At 41.1% G+C, this 22,287-nt stretch overlaps 2 protein-coding genes across 7 annotated transcripts in view; one reads left to right on the top strand and one right to left on the bottom strand.

Annotated features, from left to right (window-relative positions):
- The window catches only part of LOC306820094 (ras and Rab interactor 2-like), a 272,812-nt gene that overhangs the window by 24,161 nt on the left and 226,364 nt on the right, over window positions 1-22,287 (top strand). The window lies entirely within an intron of this gene.
- Window positions 1-22,287, bottom strand: part of sh3pxd2aa (SH3 and PX domains 2Aa) — a 111,018-nt gene that overhangs the window by 41,939 nt on the left and 46,792 nt on the right. Inside the window, exon 7 of one of the 5 annotated variants that reach the window (XM_079337760.1) lies at window positions 7,817-7,842. In XM_079337760.1, the coding sequence (XP_079193886.1) occupies window positions 7,817-7,842 (26 nt within the window). Of the gene's footprint in view, window positions 1-7,816; window positions 8,686-22,287 lie in introns of those variants that run through there. The other 4 variants (XM_079337762.1, XM_079337764.1, XM_079337761.1 and 1 more) reach the window with 4 other exon arrangements.

Genomic DNA, 22,287 nt, shown 5'->3' with positions numbered 1-22,287 from the left:
GAAAGGAAGCTGGTGACCAAGACTCTGGGTTGCAGCTGATTGATTTAGCTACGTTGGTATATTTTATAGAGGACTTGATTTGAAGCATGAATGTCTGATCCAAAAAGTATGGCAGTGACTGGCTGCCATCTTATCTCGGAAGTGAGACGGTACTGGGGCTTCAGTACTGCTGGACACAAAAAAGGTACAGATATGGAGTAATTAGACCCAGTACCATAGCGAAGAATGTCTACATACTTTTCAGTGAGTTTGTTGTCTTTATTTTTCCTTTTTTTTTTAGACAAACCCTTTGTTATGATTGGCAGCAAAAATATAATAAAACAACATTTTCAATGTGGACCGTAACATTTGCTTATGGTCTGAAATGAACTGTAAAAAAATAGAATTGATTTTCCAAACATAAATATTTCTGTGCCAAAGGTAACGATGAACAGTTTGAAACACTATTGGTTCATTTTGGCAAAGATAATGGGTTAGGTTGAAACAATCATTGAATTTGGACTTTAACACGTGAAAAACAGCAAACTCTGGGTGGAAACTTTTCTGTGTAGAAAGCTTTGAAGCAAAATTTGAGACAAACAGGATCAGCCAATCACAGCACAGTAAGGCAGGATTAGGCTGCACTATATAATCAGAAAAAGAAATGCTTGTTGGCACTGAGTTTTGTAAAGTGTAAATTCCGAGGGTTGGCACTGTATGGTTGGTTTGAACCTTGGATGCTTACTGGAATTTGTTGGATTGTTTTCACACATAACATCTAATTGAATTTCTTTACTCGTTTTTTTTTGTGTATGACTACGTTATTTATCTAATACGAATGTTCAAACAGTGATGATTCAGGGAAATGATAACGTTTTACAGACGCTCATAACCCTGACTACTGTTAAACTAGAAGTTTGTGGGATGAAATGATTACCCTCTCGGGTCAATGAAAACAATGAAAAGCCGCTGCAAATGTTCATAATTTAATGAAGATGAATGTGAAAGAGGGCTGTTTCCTAAATAATCAACTCCTCTTATGAAGAGACCAAGTTTTAACGCCTCATAAGAATCGTGCAGTACTGGATCTCATCCAGCTCTGGCCCTGCTGCGAAGCCGACAGCTCCTCTTAGTTGACTCACGTGAGATAATAAACGGAAGAAAAAAAAATCCCCTTTCGCTATCCACCCAAGCCTCAGGAGCTTTGCCGGATTGATGTTGGCCCCAGAGGGAGGGATACAGGCTGGTCCCAGGTCAGCCAGGGTCAAACCCCGCTCACTTACAACCTACCATGATTATTACCCACATGGCTGCTCTCAGTGTAGCACTCAACATCTGATTGATATTAACTCTCCTCCTTTCTTCGGGTCCTCCGTACTAACCCACCACACACACACACACACACACACACACACACACACACACACACACACACACACACACACACACACACACACACACACACACACACACACACACACACACACACACACACACACACACACACACACACACACACACACACACACACACACACACACACACACACACACACACACACACACAAACAGATGCTTAATTCCTTTCAGGTTTCTCTGATGACACCACAAACCAGCAGAACCAGCAGTGTTTTTTTCTGTCCCTTTGGGTAATTTTCCTACAACTGACCCCAAACGTCTACATATAGCCCTGCAATCGAGAGGCTTGTGACGCTGAGAAATGGCATTTCCTAAGTCCTTTCGAGTTAAGATCGGAGGGGTTTATTTGCCATCGTGTCTTGTTTTCCTATTGACTTAGTAAATTTGCTTTTGAGGGAAAAGTTTCATCATTGCAAGTCAGAGCCTGGAAACCACATGATGGATCAAAAGGATGGTATGAGGTCTTTAAGGAGAGACGAAGGAGGTGTTGGGAGCTATAAATATGCAGCTATGTTGGTATAGGGTATGTTGCCAATAAATACCAAAAAACTGCCACAAAGAAGTGGCAAATTGGGCTTCAAGAAATCTCCAAATCTATTGGCCTCCCATGCGGGAGGTGGATTCAGCGTCCTGGGTAACCAACTTGCATAAAACACACATTCCAGCACTCAAAGTGTTACCATGTAGACTGCAATATTAGTTATCTCTTTCTTTTTTTTCGTCCTAAAACGGATCTATTGAGTTTAAACATGAGCGCTCAGGGTCAGGAGAAACGTTGATGTTTGTGTGCTATTGGACAACATCAGGGTGTGAAAGATAAAGTAAAGGAAAACAGGGCTAAAAAGGAGCATATAGGTGGGGATAAACGTTTTATTTAAGTGGTGATCACAGATGTATTTATAATGAGAATAAAAAGATACTGTACTGTTAAACATTCCAACCCGAGATTTGTCTCTATAAAAAGAATATGTGAACAAGCTGATCATCTTAAAATAAAAAAAATAAAAAAACTCAGACTGGATGTCTCTTCGAATCCATCTGCAACTGTTTTGTTGCAGCTGCCTCCTCACTGAAACAAACAATCAGGAGCTAGGAAGGTAAAACCTCGTCACCTGACACTATAAGACAAAGGCAACCAATATGAAATTACAACTAGAGAGCATTGATTCAGCACTACTGAAACTGTGAATAAAGAGTCAATGCTAACAAGCACATGCAAGAGCTAACAAGTCTAAAATACACGGCTTAGCAGGAGAAGGAGAGAACCAACAAATTGTTCTTACTGTGACACAAACGCTCGTAGTGACAAATGAGGTTTGTGTGCAAACAGGGTATAATACCCCAATGCTAACAGAACACAGCCACTAGCAATGACAAAGCCTTGGTGGGGTCAAATCACATCACAGGTCACATCTGTTCCATAGTGAGCACTGTCACTTCACACGGTCGTCCAGACTTTCTCCTCTTCCTGTTCTCTCAACATAACTACATTTACACTCTGGCTCACCTCATTTACAGTTTTTTTTCCCCTTTTAAAAATCACCTCCACAGGATTTATAGCCCTTCAGTTTATGTTGGCATTAATATTTCAGATTTGACTGAGTATTTTCCTGGTGACTTTTTTTCCCTGGCCACACTGTTCACCTTTATTTGACAAATAACTTAATAACTAATACATCTCATGCTCAAAGTAATAAAACAAAATAAATGTTTGTGAAAAACAGAACAATGTCATCTGATTATAGTGAAATCATAACTCATACAGTGGCCTATCATCTTGGACAAGATTAGTGCAACCTCCTGAAATCACTTCAGTCAGGATTGCTCTTGCCATAAATCTAACTATTTATAGCCAAACGGACATACGGTTTTGCTTGGCTACAGATGCTCCCTGGGTTAGCCAAGCAGCAGGCTCTGACTTTCTATGGAGCAAATTGCTTAAAAACCCCAAAAGGATTATCCAAACCTTTTAGATTAGGAAAAAGGCTGGGATGGTAGAGGTAAGGCGGTAGCAGAGTGTGAGCAACCATTAGCCTGGATGAGATGATAGAGAAGGAAGTCTTTTTTAAATGGACCTCGCCTTGTTGTGATTGGTTGTGAATGATAAGAAACAATGATTCAATCAGTTTGTCAGCTGACTACAGCTGGGGCATCTAACTTCTGTGTCTATTTAGTTGAGTTCAAAGTCAACCACCTTCATCTGGGTGTTTCCCAGGAAAAGGACGATTACTGTGAAAACAACACTAACATAAAGTTACTTGATTAAAGTTGATGGATACATTTCTTTCTGGTTTTCCTATTTAGTAGATGTCCAGTAGATGCTCTGCCTGAACTGTCAATCAATTATCTTGATTATTATTATTATTATTATTATTATTAACTATTTACTCATTGTAAGGTTGTTTACTTGTAGCCCTGAGCGAGTTAGCTCGGTTCGTGCTCATACTGAAAGCTCTGACCATGCGGGGGGAAGATAACTGATTTCACGGCACAGGAGGTTTTGACTTCCAGGAAAAGTGAACTTTGACTGGAGAACATTGGAGGCCACTTCGACTTGACTGGCTTACAGCAGAGTAAGACCTGTGCATGCTGCAAAGAACCAAATGTGGCTGTACAGCTAAAATATTCTACATAAATTTAAGTTAGAGGGCTTTAGTTGTTGAGTCAGACCCCCATTTGAGTTTGAAAAAAAAGCTTAACCAACAACAGTTAGAGACACTGGATTTGAGTCATGAGTGGACTTTAATAAAGATGAACCACAAAGATTCAACAGCTTCCCTTCTTTTTCTCTGCCATATTATATTCACCAAGCCTCCAGCAGCTGTTATTTTTCTGTGTAAATCAATACTCACTTAACCATATCTTCGGTATAGATTTGATGAGAGTGTGCAGACATTATTATTGCTGAAATTAAGTGCTCTGTGGGATAGAAACTGTGTAAAAGTCAGAATAGAATGGGTTCTTCTCTGGAGGCAGGTAATGGAGTGTGTAAGTGTCATATAAATGTGTCCACTGACAGAGGAGGTCCTGATGGTACAAACAACAGCCCTGGCACTGAGATTCTAATTAGCTCCGACAGCTTAAAGGTTGTGTCCACAGACTAGCCCTGATCACTAAGCCTACACTTGTCAAAACACACGAAAAGACACAACCCTCCTCGCTCCCTCCTCTAAATAAATATGACTGTCAGTCAGGCTGAAATCTTATCCACTGTGCCACGTAAACAAACTTGTGCCTGTCTAACAGGCTCAACCCCTGCAGCCTCTGCAGCCCAAACAGCACCCTCCTCTGATCCCTCTGAATCTGGCCCTCACATGGAGTATGAGCTCCATCTGCACTGCAGAAATGTGGGGCAAGTGTGGAGCTATGACCTCTGAAACTGACATTCATGTTAGAAAAAAAACAATATAACTTCTACATCTCCTGCTCCATGAGGATATTGGGTAAGAAACTACTTAGTTGTTTATCTTCATTGGCATCATGAAATCCTTTGAGCATGCATTAATGGCATTTGGACTGTTTCCATGACTGTGATGCAAGAGGCTCTCTGGATAGACTAACACAGATAATTGTACATTTTAGACAATCCAGATGCTGATATATTTAAACTGACTTGGAATTTCACAATAGTGAGTCAATATAAAAAACCCAGTGTACTGACTTTGTTCAAAACATCCTCCGTTTCCTGAAGAAAATACTTTGCTTCGGTGGAAGTGATTCATTTTTGTTTTTTAGCAGCAGCAACAACATTGTGTTTGGCATTAACAGAAGAACAGCCTAGGAGATGCACGCCATAGTCATTATGGCTAAACAGTAAGAAAAAAATAAATCAGCCCCAAGTAACAAAGTAACTAAGGGAACACCAGCAGACGTGATCGTTTGTTTAGTCTTGCGAGGTTGAATATTTCATGACAAACAGCAGGTTTTTCCATCTGCATGGTGCGATTCATCAGCTAAAGTTGGGAATGTCCAAAACACGCTGATCGTACATACAAGATTAGCCTATATGGTACTTTTAGCACACATATTGCAACAAATGTATATACCTTTTAAACCAACAGATTAGTTGATTAGTAAACTTAATGTGTTTAGTAGGCTTGTGTGAAGAGACTTTGTCCTCCACTGTAAATTGGACAGGTTTAATGCTAACATTTTCAAACCGTGTCTTACTAGTTACTACGTGTCTTACCGTGTTTTACTATTCGATTTCAAAAATACATGTGACAGTGGTAGAGTTAACAGTAATAGGGAAAAGAAATAAGGACAGACAGACAGACAGACAGACAGACAGACAGACAGACAGACAGACAGACAGACAGACAGACAGACAGACAGACAGACAGACAGACAGACAGACAGACAGACAGACAGACAGACAGACAGACAGACAGACAGACAGACAGACAGACAGACAGACAGTACAGGCAACAGGTTGGTAGGATGGACACAGCTATATAATCACCACTGCGAGCTATAGCTTATGTTAGCAGTGCAACTGACAAGCCAGGAAAGACACACCCTCTGCTGCATCGGTGTGCCAAACAAGGTGGAGACAGTGGATGGAGGACTTTGCCAGCAGTAGGTTTGCCATGCTCAAACTTTCTGCTGGTGAAAATGTACTCAGGATGTAAGATGGTAAGTTTTGAAAAAGGTTTTCGGAACTTTTAATCAATGCCCAATCGCAGAAATTAGCAATTGTGTTTCTGACAGGAAGTGATTTTTCTAACATCTTTAGTGCCTGATAACTAACAGTAGACATTAAAACAACATTAAGCCTCCCTGACTGACTTTGTTACTTCAGGTCAAAGCAGGGCCACACAAATGAAGATCCACCTGTTTGAAAGAATAGTACACTTCTTCAGAAAGGAGATGTTAGAAAATGATGCAAGCTGGTTTATCTGCAGCAGCAATCAGCTTCCAAGAACTCAAAGCACTTTGAGGAATGTGGGTGTAATTGAATTAGTAAGCACCCTGCAGGACTACAACAAACCAATGCTTTGTGGGAGGGTCACAAAGTTCTTTTTCTTTAGGTCTAAAAATAAACTCATCATCAAGGTCGAGACTTGTTTACCTGAAGGAGATCAAATTAAACTTACACACAACTTTTCTGAGTGAGGTAAAAATCTAAGAGCCCCCCCCCCACACACACACACACTACTTTCAGCTTTGCTTTACCCATTATGAAAAAGTATCCCAAGATGTTTCTATCCATATACGCAATATATGAGTGACTAAAATATCAATACGAAGAAGTTTTTAACAGCATCTGAGGCAAGAAAATCATACAAACAACCACATCTGCTTTTTCTCTTTAACAATTCACAAGAGGAGAGACTGTTGTTTCTCTTAGTTTCTTCAGGCTTAAATACACAGGAGTCCCAGATACATATCTGAGTTACTCACGTGTATTGTTTTGTGTAAAGCAGGTGTACTCCAGTAAGTTCTGCTATCATTGCATTACATTTAAAACGATGGTTAATGAAGCTGAAAAATCCTTGACAGAAAGGGAACGTTGTCGTCATTATAGTCAATAGTTTCAGCTGCTAACTTGTCTATTCTCCCTATTGCACTTTAATATATGTTTCACTGATTTTGCTCTCTATCTAAATACTGCTAGCTTTCAACTATCATCACTGTTTTTAGCACATGTTCATCTATTCCAGGAAAGTGTGTTTACATTCACTTAAACATGACTTACAAATGTCGCAGTTCATTTCTTAAATTATGTGCTACGTTCATATGCAGGATACAGAGGCAATAGTTCAAGGCCTGTCCATGGTTTTATTCTTTACTTTTACTGAATTGTATTTGTGGTGTCTAATGGATGTATTACAGCCCGTGTTTACCTCCTAAGTCCTAAGAAACAAGACCACACAGATCCGGATAAAATCCCAAGCCTCTTACAAGTGCATACTTTCATTACAGTATAACAAGAACAATTCTTTCTTCTTCCTTGTTGAAAATGATTTGGACTATCTGACATGTGTCATGCAAAATAGCTTAGCCTGAAACTGAAACCACAGCAGCCTCACAATCTGTCAAAAGTCTCGACCACCACAACAGAGAATGCTACTTTCTCTTTACAGGACATATGTTAATGACTCTATTTTGACATTGCAAAGAACTATCAGGCAGTTCCGAAACCCCACCCTGTAATCTATGACCAGAAGAAGAGGGCTTGACAGCTTTCTGAAACCACCCCAAAACACAGTAAGTCAGCATCCCACTGCGGGACAAGTAAACATACCACACATTGACACCACATGGATTACAGACAAGTCGCAGAGAGAGATTCAGAGACATATGGCAAAGAGCATAACATCCTGCCTTCGATTCCGATGAAGGGTTTTATTAAGAGCAACAAGTTAAAAGAGAAAGAAGGCTGTGAGCTAGGATACTGAAGGAAACAGGTGACTTACCCGATTTGCGCTTGGAGCCATAGTCCCTGAAGGAGAAGCAACACAAGAGGGACATAGTTAGTGGTCAGCAGACGCCCCCTCGCTCAATAACAAAGCATGCAGTCACCGCATATTGATTCTAACACTCCTGAATGGGGAGGGAAAAAAGCACTTGCTCTGAAACACATGCATGCAATCAGCTTTGGCACACTAAGAAATGCATGTGCTTGAGGGAGAGAGAGAGCGAGGAGGAGAATCGGAGCGAAGGATGGGGAGAGAGGGAGGAATGACTTTGGCCAGCTGCCCGTACTCCCCGCATCAGACACAAATTAGTCATGTGACTCCAAAGCGGCACCACCATCCTCTTCCTATACTCATTCTCTCCTTCCCTTCTTTCGTCCCGTCAGAAACAAGGCGACCTCTCCCCACATTCGAGAGAAGGAGGATCACTTTAAGATGCCCTGCTTAATGGACTCTAATGGGATTATGCCACAGGGCTAAGCTATGGATGGAGGGGGTGACACAGAGTTTTAAGTGTGCTTATGTTTGAGGTTTGCTGTCCTAGGCTTGTCCACCTTTGCTCTTCCTTGTCAGTAGTGCCTTTCGGACTTGGAACTGTGTTAAAAAATTGTTTTTAAAAAAAGATGTGCAAAGTGAGAGATCAAGGTAAAGAGAGCTATTTATAGAAATGCAGACCTGACAATCTGTCCATCGTCACTCTACAACCTCCCTCCCATCCTACCTCTCTTCTTGCTCTCACTCTCCGTCTCTTGCATTAAAACCCATGTGTCCTTTCTGTTTTCCCAAGAGCTTTTCAAAACCCTCATCCAACCTTAATTTAGCTCCGTCATCCCCTTAAAGTACAGTCGGAAATTAGAAGCAGGCAGCAATGACACAAAAGCACAATTCTATAAGAAAGTGTAAAATCCAATGACGAATAATCTCTGCTTTCAAAGTGCATCATTTTGTCTAAAAATAATCACAACACATGTTCTAATATGAACCCTCAGAGAGAGGGGAGTGATTTATGAATGGCTGGTGGCAGCATCACTCTTATTCGAAGAGGAGTAACAGATTGCTTCTGATAGCTGTTGCGTTATCTCTGGATAAAAAAGGGATGTGTTAAGTCGGATGCTGGCTTATTGGAGTGGATATCAAGTTAAGTTCATGCCGACAATGAGACACTGCATGTAACTTATCGTGGATGTCCTCTAAGATTCAGGGTCAACTACCCAACTCTGAGAGTATGCTTGATTGGGACAGTTGACCTAGCTTGTGAAACAGGCCATTTCCCTAATGAGGGAACTCTTCTCTTGTCAGGTATGATGCAGTGCAAATAGGTCTGGATGATTATACCGCAGTGCCAGGAGAGCAGACACAGCACAGAGCGTGCACAGCCAGCAGTCAAGGTAGTGCCCTCTCACGACATGAGGTTAATGAAAACCTCCTCTTGGCTCTTGCTCCGACCGCACTCCAGCTAATAAGCCACATTTACGCAAGGAGACACTGTAAGCGCAGAGGGACCCGACAGCAGCAAAAAGCAATGTCGCAGGATGCTTTAGTGTCACTGTGCTTGTTCTCGCTCCTTCTCTGACCATCGCTTCATCCCCACCCTTGTGATCTGATGTATCTGTCTCTTTGTGACTGGCCACAGCAGATGAATAAAGCCTTTATACTGACCTCTCCACCAAGATCCCTCTGTGCTAGCAACCAGAATATGCTTCATTGTCACCAAAGTGGGACACAGAGAGAGCGGGACTTGACCCTCGCCTCATCTCATCCATATCTAGCAATGCAGGACACATGACCTCTAATACACAGTAAATGGATAGAATTCTGTTCGTTGGCCAATAACTTTCAATGAGAGGCACTGCAGAGTGTCTGTATGTGTCTTAGTGGAAAGTATGCTGCCGACTGACCAAGCCTCAGATATGGAAGGATATTTGCCAGGATGTTTGTCGTTTTTGCTCCAGGCCTGCCACAGTGAAGTTAAATAGATTTCCACGGTTTAAGCACAATTTTTAAGATTTTCCAAGCATTGCTAACCGCTGTGTTCACTTTGTCATTTACCAGGTACACTTCCACTGAGGGCTGTCTACTTGAGGTTAAGGATTCCAATCATAAATCTGGATTTCATCAGTCAACTGATTATTCTTTGTAATTTTTAGTTGGGCTTTGTTTTATGTCCACAGAGCAATGCTGGATCAAAAGCATGACAGGCCGCATAGTGAAAAAATAGAATTTTGAAATAGCCCTTTTGTGGTAATTGTTAATGTCTGGGAACCGAAATATCCACAGCTGGTGTTTTTGCTGGCGCTCTTCATGTCAGAGGAGGCTGTGAGCTGAGCTGCATATTTAAAGGATGCCCAGCTTGTTTTTTGGCTTATGTGTTTATCATTTGCGAGGTTTTAATTGGTAACAAAATCAGTCTTCTCCTCTCAAAGAGTATGTTTAAGGACAAATGCCAGCTTGGTGGGGGTCTGCAAGCTGAGCTGTCAAACACTTTAGCTCAGTAGCTGGCTTAAATCCTTAATATGGCTAATTTATATAAAAGGTCTAAAGGATGGTGACATGAGTAATAGAAGCACTTAAGGAAGACTGATAAATAATCGACTTTCTTACGGGTTCAAACCTGAGACTCCTTCGAGCTTCTGAGTTTGATGTAGCGCGAAACTAAAACAAGGGCACTGTGGCTTAATAGAGCAGGATGGATTCAAGTCAACTGGTAAAAAGCATCTGCAAAAACAGCCAGGAGAATCAGCAACTAACCAGATTTGCCACATTATAAAATCTGATGTCTATCATTCAAAAATCCAGTCTTTCCTTTCTATTTTTTGTCTTTATATTTGTAGTTTTGGTGAAACATCTTGTATTAGTAAATGTAAAAGCCTGTTACAAGTATAGTTTTTGTAAGTGACAGTCAACCCAAGAGCAGGTGCTGGCCTTATAAACGACTGCCCGACCTTCAGCCCAGCTACAAATGTTTTAATATGCATCCTGGCTGACTGCTGGGTTAATTAAACAGGCTAACAGTAAACGATCCACACAGGGTGACAATACAGTGGTGCGGGACCTGGAAATGGCTGGGTGTAACTTATCAAGGAGGTGATGGGAGGACGAGGGCCAATGAATGAGTTTAGTTTGGTGGAAAACAGCATGCAGCATGAAAAGTACTTTGCTGCAGCAAACTCCCAGGGAGCCTGTTAAGCTATTCATGCTGTGCTTCGTTTGAAAGGCAAACACGACCTCCAAGCTCTATAAACAACTTCCAATCAAGAGAAAGGCAGGGGCGTAAGCAGTTTCTGGTCCAGCTCTATACGTCGGACAAACATCACTCATTACTCAAGCAGATGCTGTGCTGTGCTTGACGGTCTGGGGTTAATTGTTTTTTAATGTATGATCAGATGCAGCTTCAGCAGATAAAGAAGTTGAAACCTGTCCTTAATCCTGGCACATATAGTGATAGCTAATTGGATCAATAGTATGTGATTTTACTGTTGAAAAGGAAAGCAGGTCAAAGTAAAAGGTTGGCTCGTATCACGTGTGGGTGGTTGTTGGCATTAAGTGTGCACAATAGGCTTTAGCACAACATGCCTGAATGCCTTCTAAGCATTAGCCCACTGAAAGAGCTCTGGAGGGAAATATTAGTCAACATGCAGGCACATTAGGCATGCTCGAAAGTAGCAGGTAATTACAGAAGCCCCTATTTAGCAGCCCAATTAACCTGGTTTGAGAAAGAGGAGGCATTTTTTCGATAATAAAGTCAATGTGAGAAAGATGTTAGACTTGTTAGCTCGGCAGCTAACATTTAAAATTATATTAGGACATGCCACAGGGAGTCTGGCTATTTTTGGCTTTATCTAAGGTGTGGGTTTGGAGGCATCTGCAAAGCATTAGGACACAAAGGAGGAGCATGGTAGGGCAAAACTTTGAGTAAGTGTTGGAGGCTGAGAAGGGAATAAAGAAACATAGGGTCCAGACTCTGTGCAGTGACCCAAATCCTTGAGGCTGAAATCAAACTCTTCCCTTGAGGGCTGAGCAACCAGCTCTGGCTGCCAACTCTTTCCCCACATCTCCTCAAGGTATGGAGAGGAGGAAGCGAAGGGTGAAAGGCGATGTGAAGAATACATACTGCAGTGGTGGAGAAAAGTGGTGGTGCTTTATGTGGCTAGGTGGGATTTCAAGGTCTTTTTTTGTTTTGCAGCCAGATGCAAAAAAAACTACACTGACAGTTTGTTTTTGCACAGGAGTTATTGAGATTTTATAATTTAGCATTATACTTCCAAACTTATATAACAGTAAAGAAAAAGTTTGATGGTTTTAAATCTTCCAAATAAAACCAACATATATTTGAAGGAGCAATATTTAAAATAACTGTGGTATTAAACCATAAAATGACCTCTCTTTATCATCAGGAAACATGCTATTTTGAAGTGCTGGCTTCTCTGATGACAATGCAGAAGCCATTCTGGCCTAAGATTCGCTTCAAGTCAGGAATGAACCATATTTGTTTTGACCAGTGAAGGTGGCAATTTTAAGGCACCCCAAGGCCATCTTAGACGCCCCTCACTTTGCAAACCAAGAGGTGTTGCAGCAATGGAAGCACGCAAGCAAACTAGTTCAGACTAAACTGATTTTATCTGACCTAAAAAGCCTTGTCATATTGCCAATCAGCTCCGAGACCAGAAACTTGGTAGAATAGAATAAATATTGTAGATGCTTTTGAAAAATGGAGAGAGGTTAGAAGGCAGGCAAGTTTTAAGACCAAATGGAGGGGAGTGTGAGGGGAGACAGTTCTTAAATATATTTTACATTTGGACTGCAGTTCTAATTTTAAGTCAGAGCTACATATTGCTACTTTCATAACTTTCTGCAATATGAAATTCTTTTGCTTTTGCAGATTGTTAAGACACTTGGTTTAAAATGGTCAGGTTAGATTTAGCAAAACAGCTGCTAAGTTAAAATTGTTTTTATTCTGACCACGGGAATGTTTGGGTCAAGTTTACGAACTGACTTAGGTGTCTCTATCTGTTCGTTTGCGTGTATAATTCTACCAAACAGAGTAAAGATAGGCATGTGTGCTGAACCACACACAAAAACACGAGCAGATGGGCCGGTTGAATACACAAAGAACACACACTCGCAGACATTTTGTCACACTTTTCATCACATTCTGACATTTGGTCATGGTGTGTTCACTGACTACAGCTCTGTGAAGCAGGAGCACTTTCATGCACGTCTCATCAGTTCCAGAGTTGGAGGCTCTGGACATTGATTGTCAAGCCAAAACAGATGTGAGTACTTCTGGTGAGGCAGGCCATGTGGTGGAAGGGTCAGGGGGGTTAGTTTGGAGATCAGCTGACTGCTAATGCATGGATATGTATACAGTAGACTCAAATACATTACTTCTGCTGTGTTCACAGATATACTATACCATGCTGATATTGTGAAATAGTTTTTTTTTTTTTTTTATCCACTATTGTTGTCTTCTTTTAATGTCCCTAACATCTTATCTTTTTTTCAATAGAAAACATCAAACACCCAACTTTGTGTGGTAAACTAAACATGAATACCTACTTTAAGCAAAGGCTGATCTTGTTCTCTTGACTAACTGATTCAACATTTTATAATAATAAAAATACCTACATTTGGAGGTAGATAGATAGATAGATAGATACTTTATTGATCCCGAGGGAAATTCAAGATAAGGTAATGCTTACTGAAAGGATTACCATGTTAAGACTGAGAGGAACAGAGCCTGCTTTGTTTGTGCTTGTTTATACCTTCAGCTGCATGCCAAGTTCATATGCATGGTCACGAGATATACATTTTCAGATGTGTTTGTATGGATGGTCATCAGTTTGTTAAGTTCTTAAAGACTGTTTTGGTCTGAAAAAAAAAAAAATAGCAGAACGGCTGCCAAAGGTGAATGTGTTTTCAGCCTACTCAAATAAGACACTCATGATAGTAAGATACCATGCCATTATAACTTTTGTTGTTTTCCATACTGCCTTGCTTCACCTCTTTCCTGATTGGTATGAGATTGGAGCGTAGCTGAACAGGGATTATGTTGGCTTTTACAGTGTGCAAAATAAGGTTGTTAGCAGTTTTAAGCCTCTTAAAGACAAACACTAGTTCTGATTAACTGGTGCATACTCAGGTTCAGTTATACTCAGAGACAGAGAAATAAGTGTTTTAGTCTGCCATTTGTTTTCTCACCTGCCGTCGGACTCTGACATTCCTGCATACTTACATTTTTTTTTAAATTGGTTTTAAAAGCTGAAAAAAAAATCCACATGCATAAAATGTAGGAGCAAAAAGGAATTCTCTAGGTGAAAGAAAATCCTTTAGAAATGGTAAAAATGTAAAAGCTAAAAATAGTTCTGTGGATTACTCCACATCGCACTGGGTCAATAAGGTCTCACTTTGATATTCTATCTTTTATCCTTACTGTGAGGTACAGTATGAGAACGATAAGATGTGTTTATTATAAGCTGTAAACATTTTCATGCCAACTCTTTTATTTCTAAAAAAATAAATGAAAGCTTAGAAAAATGCTGTTAAGGCAATGGCTTTAGTCATGAAGATTACATTGGTGGGATGACAGAAACAGGGCTAATTAATTTTTTTCGCATAACTGCTGAACGTCAGTGACTCTCAGTGGCCCCCTGCTACACCAGCCTGAAGGACCAGGAAATAAACACTTCTTGGGATTACTGTTTTAGCCTCTCTCTCTCTCTCTCTCTCTCTCTCTCTCTCTCTCTCTCTCTCTCTCTCTCTCTATCTGTCAACCTCCCTCTGCCCCCCACCCCCCTCACACCTCCAGTTTATCCCAGAGTGTCACCAAATGTAGACCCCAGACCGAACACTGTTAACCACAGGCCCACCCACTTTAAGCCCCTCAAGAGCCCCAAATTGCCCCAAGCCACCCTCTGTCTTTTAGCGCTGTGGAAAGGCTCAAGCCCACTATATGCATTTGCGCTCCAGACGGGCTTCAAGGAATCAACTAAGCTCAACACTCCTCTGTACAGCAGAGAGCAGAGTTACTTATTGTAAACACATGGACACTCAGAATAATGAACAAAAAGGTTATTACCATCTATTTTAAGAACATAAATACACAGACGTTCCTGCTCTTGTGAGGACGTTCTAGTTAGCTAAGTGATGCGTCTGTCTGCAGAGGAGGTTCATACTCTAAATATCGTGCTGCATGTGGACAGTCGGCACAGCCATAGTTAGTGTCAATAGAACTTTTAAGTGGGATATTGTTTTAGTTAATCATCTACCTTAATATTTGAGAACATGTCCTATAAGCTAAGCTAACTCCCCGCGTTTTCAGGCACCAAATACAGAAAATATTCGTTCTCCTCTCCACAACCCGACCATGAGCCTGTCTCTGGTGTTAGAATGCCCCTCAATGCACAAAAAGATTGAATTATTATCCCTTAGTTTATGTCGCTCTTTGCTCAGAATCATCATGATTGTAACATGAAAGTTATTGTGAACAAACACTGTGATTTCTTTGAATAATATTAAACAATTAAATGCAACACAAGCAGCAAATTCAGCTGAATCATAACAGATTCAAAGCAATAGGAGTAAGAATTTAAATCTCAGGTTTGATAACATTAGCTACAATAAGCTATGTGTCTTACGAAACTGAATAAGGCTGCGGCAGCTCAAGTCCAAAGTGTTTCTCATCAAGCGAGGCTGCATTTAAATCTGCCTCCCATTTATGAGAGAAAGAATGCTATTTCGTTCTTTATAAGGAGTAAAACGGTCTCCCTTGAAATATTAGCTTCCAATGTGAATATCTGTGTCAGAGCTGGAAACACTTACGCCTCAAGACTCCACCTTCAGTCAGTAACACAAACACATTATCACCCACTTATTCCTAATTAACCCAAAAACACCAAATCTGTCTTCACCCTGTCAGCCCCACTACTTAGGCCAGCTATGTCGAGAGCCCAGAGCTGACCAATCACACGAGTTCATGACTTATCCCGGTAATAATCTGATAATCTTGCAGCATCTCTCTTCTCAAGGACCGAGCCAAGGTCGATGCCTATTGTGATTCATGGAGAGGGTTGTGAGGGGGCATGATGAATGACGATAACATCCCCCCTTGTCTCACACTACGGCTGCCTGTGGGGGGCAGTGGACAATATTTTCATCACGCCCGATAAAAGCGGCATGCGCATGTTAATGGGGAAATTTGTCAACGTTATTGTCTGTGGAGGAAATATAATGCCATTTAGGCTGATAGTTCGCTATACCACGAGCCCAGACAGATACAACCAATGACAGCCCACGTGACTCGATAAAAATGAGAGATCTGGGGTGGAAAATGCTAACTAAGAGAGAAAAAAAAAACAGTCTCACAAAATGGGGAAACGTCTAGCAGCATTTGAATAGGCGAGGAATTCCATCCAGTGGAAATAGATCTCACACAGGAAGAGCGGGGGGGGGGGGGGGGGGGGGGGGGGGGGGGTGAGGACATCTATACTGAAGAAAAACTGAAAAAGGCTCAGAGAAATGCTTGAGAATCTGGTCAGACAGAGGATACATTTATAGAAAGACTGAAGCCCTGGGGAGGTTTTCTGAGTGGACAAGAGATTGGACCACAGGCTGACCTGGAAACAGAGGCTGAGGGGGGAATCATCAAGTTACAGCTGTTTGTATTGTGAAGCACGCCACCATGTGGAGGATGACTGGAGGGTAGAATAACAACTCATGGGAACATCTGTGATTTTCTCACTTAGACCAAGTCAGCAAACTTTAGATAAAACACTGCCGCTCCATTTTCAGCATCAGAGGAAAGGAAAGAAAAAAACTAAAGTAAAGACAGAGACACTGAATGCTCTTTGACACAACTTTTGGAACTGAGTGAAGGAGTTCTTGTTTCAGCTTCACTTTGTTTAAGATTCAGTTTGATGCAAATAATTTGTATTCATGTTCAAAACATCAGCTCAGTCAGAGACAGAATCATTAGCCAGCATTAACAGGTTATCGCTTCAGGCTTGTTCACAGTTTCTGCAAAACATGAGCAGAATCTTTCTACTCATCCCAAAAGATACAAGACCAAAGAAGACGTACAGTCTTTCTTTTGTCCCTTTTCTTTGCAGAGCAATTCAATGTGGTATTTCCATGAGAACAAGTAGTCTATCATTACACTCAAACATGAAAGTACCAGAATATGTCTGTGTGTTCTGGATAACAATAGAAGCTTTACAAGAGCAAGATGGTGACAATTCCTTCTGTTTTTTATTTTTGTTGTTGTTGTTGTTTGAATCTTAAAAAGTACTTTAACTCCACAAACGACGGCGCAAATATGGAACAACACAGAGAGCCGGGTTCACTACTGCCAACAGTCAGGTGGTCTCTTTTCCAGCAGCGACCCACTGCTACGCTCGAAACATTTCAGGAGATAGAAAAATAATGAATAACACTTTCAAAAAATGATACCAACAAGAGGGGGAAAAAATAGGTAACAGAAATACATTTTTCTTACAACAGTAATCATTTTGTGAGCCTTAAAACTAAAGCCTGAACAATATCCCTGAGCTGATATTATCGTGCTGATATTCTGCTTGTTTCACTGAACATATATTGCAGAAAGCAATGATTCGGGTGATATCAAGAGGGTGCCATCAAATCGTTTTTCTAACATGCACTGCATTGTTTGCAGCTCAACACGGTGAGTATCACATCTGAGCAGATGGTGGTCTGCACTGGCATCGGTTGACAGAACAACATCATATTTTTCTTCGAAACGGTTAACTTCTTAAGAAAAAGAAAAAACTTCTGATCACCATCACGCGTGTGTGAAGTATAGTCGAGCCACAGGTGAGGTCTGTTCAAGCTTAGAAAATCCCTTAATTAGCTTCCACATGAGTATTAGCTGGATTGTTCCATCCTTAGATGAATTGGCTTCTGTCTCCATAATCCCAAATTGGTTGGGCTCCACTCAACTCCTTGTGGGTTTCCATAAACCCAAAATGGTTCAAACCACTCAGATGGAGGGAACACAACTGCTCTCTGTGGAGGAGCTACACTGGGCAGTTCCCATGTGTATGAATTTGTCTTGAATGTCTGTAGCTGTGTTCCAATAAACTCTTTGTTTTGACACAGGAAAATGTCATGAAGCATTCACGATACGGTCTTTGATTCGGCGGGAGAGAAATATCCGTGTTTTTTGGGGGGTTTTTTTACAGTTGTTCAGCGGGGACATTTCATCACATCAGAGAGGAACAACAACGAAAAAGAGCAGAGATCCAGCTGGCGGTCCAATCAAAACATATATGAAACATCAAGGGCGCTCAGCTTCAAACAGAAGCAGCTGATTGCACAAGAGTGGCATCAGCTTGGAGACTCACGTCCCCACTGGGCTGCAGTGCTCCACCCAACAGAGAGGGGTCGCTATCACTTAAACAGGCCGAGGTAGAGGGAACAATGTGTCTGACTGGGAGATGTGCTCAGGATCTGTTTGGATTCTCAGATTTGTCGATTTATTGCGCTGCTCTTCGAGGCGCGCGGTTACTTTTCCCAATCACATCCTCGTGTGAAAATTCAATCTGACATTGTCGAGCAGGTGAGGTGCGTGCTGTTGTTAAAGCATGGCTCCTTTAATCAGAGTTTATGGATGCAGTATAAAAAATAAGACGTCACAGCTCGATCTAGTCATAAAAAGGTCAGACTGAGCACCTCGCTCTAACCTGAATGCCAATATATCGCATCCGCTCCCTTGTATATTGATCATTTTTCAGTCTTCTGCGGCCTGTCAGCGATATCAGGGGATGACGGCTGCACCGTTGGCCTTGCACTCCTCTGCTTCCGACCGCCTTGCCTCCCTTGGGAACCTTCCTCAATCCTCTTCATCTCCTTCCTCCTTTGACAGGAAGTGATGCAGTGGATATATTTCATCAACCTGGTGGATTTACAGCTGTCCCAGCTCGCTCTATTCGTCACCCTCATGTACAGTCTGGCCCTACCCAGGGCTATTAGCGTTGCAAGAGCGAAACCCTACACCTTGACAACACCCTGTGAGTAAGTGTGCGAAGAAGAGATCACAAGTGAGTCAGACGCCGCATCGGGTGGGTGGGAGGGCGGGGAGGGTGAATGAGTGCATCTGTGGAAGATGGTGCTGAGAGAGAAAATAGAGCCGAGACTGTAGAAAGAGACAGACAGACGCGAGGTGCACTGAAATAGCCTGGCAATAACAAGTACGCTGCACACCATCAAGCAGGAGCAATTGAGTCTTGGAAACTAAAAAAAAAAAAAAGCTCAGCTCTTCTCCTGCACAAACATTTTAAAACATAATTGCGAATAGTGTCTGAGATCGATGAACGATCACACATGAGAGCGCATACATGTACGCACGCACACGCCAAACCTCCCACGGGCTGCACGCTCCACTGACCACTCCTCAAAACTCTGACACGCTTTAAGTGTTTAACCCCATGCATGCTGGGGCTGCACATTGTTGATGGTGTGCTGTGCGGTCTCCAGTGAGTGCTATTGATCCTTATAGTTAGAGGAGAGGAGCGTCCTATCCATTATGGCTGAGTGAGCCTGTCGCCTTTCTCCTGCTCACAGCAGACGGGGAGGAACGGACAGATGACAGGGAGAAGAAGGATGGAGGAGGAAGCGGGGGGGGGGGCTTCATAACTCCAGGACAATGTAGGAGAGGAGGAGAAGGTGACTGAAAATGGGAATAGAAGGTGAATAAGTGAGAAAGGAGGGAGTGAAGGGGGAGAGGGAGCATGATGTTTATCTACGCTGCAAACAGGTAGCAAGAAAGCATGTCATCTTGTTCACTGAGAACATTTCATGTGATTTTTTTTTGGGCTCTGGCTTGCAGTTTGTTTTTCATCTGCTGCCGTACATAATCGTACCTGTGCAGTCATGTATTCTAGTTAATACGAGATTCAAGTAAAGCAGGGATATGGTCATTACAAAGCTCTCAATAGACCCACTAAGGGTGAAACACTCCAAAGGACACCTTGGATTTCAAATTAAGCATTTCTCGGCTGAATCAAACTGGATCATATAAAAAGGACAATTATTACAGGTTTGCATTAATGCTGGTTCTGTAAAAAAAAAAAAAAAAAAATAGGGTCAGGTTAATAAACTGTAAAAAAAAAAAACTACAGCAATAGTTCACCAACAACTAAGACCTCTGATTGGACAACTGGCAAAGATCATTTTTGACTTATGTAGGATGAAAGTGTTTTTACTGTTGTAATATTTTAGGGTTAAACTAATTAGGGCGGCCTATCTGCTTTTTATTTTATGCACTATACACTTGCTGGAAATCTTTGGTAAGCCAAATCTAGAAAAACAATCAACTCTCTCCAACAGAAAGTCAAACTAACCAAAGAAAATCATCAGCCCTTCGGTTTATACAAACTAACTTTGTTACCTGCTTTAATACTTTGACATGTTTTAATGTAAAACAATTCAGATTTGATAAATAGAAATAATTGAGTCAGATTTGGTTATTGTGGACCCAATCCTAATCAGGACTACTGTTGGCACTTCATAATACTGAATAGCTTCAAATCAAGTTTGAATGGGACTTTCCTAAAACTCATAAAAGCCACTTAATTGATTAGACCTCGAGGAGACTTAAGTTAAGAAGTCAATACCAGATTACCAGAGTGTTTTAGATGAGCTGATACACACTCAGACCAGGATGGATTAATATTAGCTTTCAGCCGTCAGTCTGTCTCTGGGTTTCAAATCACTTTTCTTCATTTACAGCACTTAGGACACACATGAATTTGCAAGGAGACATTAAAAAAAAAACACAAAGTAGTAGCACACACACACACGCTCCAATCAGGACTTTGAATCAATAGCCAATCTCATTCCTGAACCACACTCCCCCATGATTCATTTTCATCAAGCAGATGCATTATGGGTAGGGAATGGAAGCAACCCATCCAATTTAGCCTCGATACAAGTCGAGTCCTCTGGATCATGACGTCTACTAACTATTAACTGAGGAGACTTTTTTTTTTTTTTTTCTGAACAGAGAGCGGGCAGTTCAGCCCTCTGAGTATATTCTTCTTTTATTGAGAGTGGAGAGTGAAAGCCTGCAGGGATCCAGAGAAGCCAGAGGAGGTTCTGGCTCCATTTGATCTGGAGCCGACTGGAGTACAGCGATTCTTTTTGCTGAGGTTTCCACAACTTCAGCACCTCTGTGTTCAAACTACAACTTCACAATTCACACTGTGAATTTCAGCTGAGGTGTATTCTTTGAGCTGAATCTTCTGACAGCAGTCTTGAGGAGTTATTAAAACCAACCTCCCCAAGTATGCGTGTTTACATTGTAAATGCTAATGAGCCTCTTCTTCAGAGACAGCTCTTTGCAGCTCTATTACTTAGAGCTTGTTCCATGTCACTGTGAAAACTCATATATATGCTGAAAGCTTGAGCTGTTATTTTTTCATTCCACCTTATATGCAAGTACATTACTGAGTTACATATTAGTCACGAGGTAGGATATTGAATTATTTAGACATACAATAGATAAACACCAGACAAGCTCACCAAGTGGAAACCTCTGATGTTAAGAAATGAAGCCAATGTAAAAGTGCATTGGATAGTGGATTTGACTTTTGACTGACATGCGGGGGTAGTTAAATGCCAGGAGGCTCATAACCCTCCTGAACTCCAACTATTTAATCTGTTTGATTAAAGGTTAGTTAATAAAGAAATTCCAATATGGCACTGCCATTGATAGGCTTGAACAGCAACCAATGGAAGCTCTCCTTGAGACTGCATGCATGTTATGGAGGTCTATGGGAAGAACTGGACCGTACCATGACACAAAATGAAAGAAAATCATATCTCAAAATCAATGAAATAACATTTACATTGAAAATGTTTGGAGGAATAATATAAGAATATAATCACAATACAAAAGTCTACAATGTATGCTGATTAAGCACTCTTTTTGTATCTCCCAGGAATAAAAAAAAAACAGTATCTATAAAATGTAGATGTTTCATTAAAAAAATCTAAATTTTTGAGCCTAATCCAAATTAAGAAAATTAATAATTTATTTTACCTAAATTGACAAAGTAATGGGCAATTACCCTCCAAAAAATACAACGGCATTATTATTATTATACATCAAATATAAGATGAGCCAAAACAAGTCAATGGTTGCAGAACAATTTAAACACAATTCATGACCAAAGTCAATGACTTGACACAGAATATCGGTTTTTTTTTATAGCAACTACTACGTGTTCTTCTGTTTGTCTAATCAGAAAGTTCTTCATATCCCTTACAGGCTATACCTTTCCAATCCAGTTCTGGTGTGGTGGAGTTCCCCAAGGGTCAATCCTTGGGCCGTTCTTTTTGTTTCTGTTCCCTCTGCATGCCTTCTGGACCTCACAGAGTAAACTGCCTTTCTCTCCCTCACAAGACTTTTGTAGGCTGTGTGGGGATTTACTTGTTTTTTTTTACATCTGTTAAACTTT

The sequence above is a fragment of the Symphodus melops genome (assembly GCF_947650265.1).
Source record: "Symphodus melops genome assembly, chromosome: 2".
In the NCBI taxonomy this organism is placed as follows: domain Eukaryota; kingdom Metazoa; phylum Chordata; class Actinopteri; order Labriformes; family Labridae; genus Symphodus; species Symphodus melops.
This window is presented reverse-complemented; position numbering and strand designations above follow the sequence as displayed.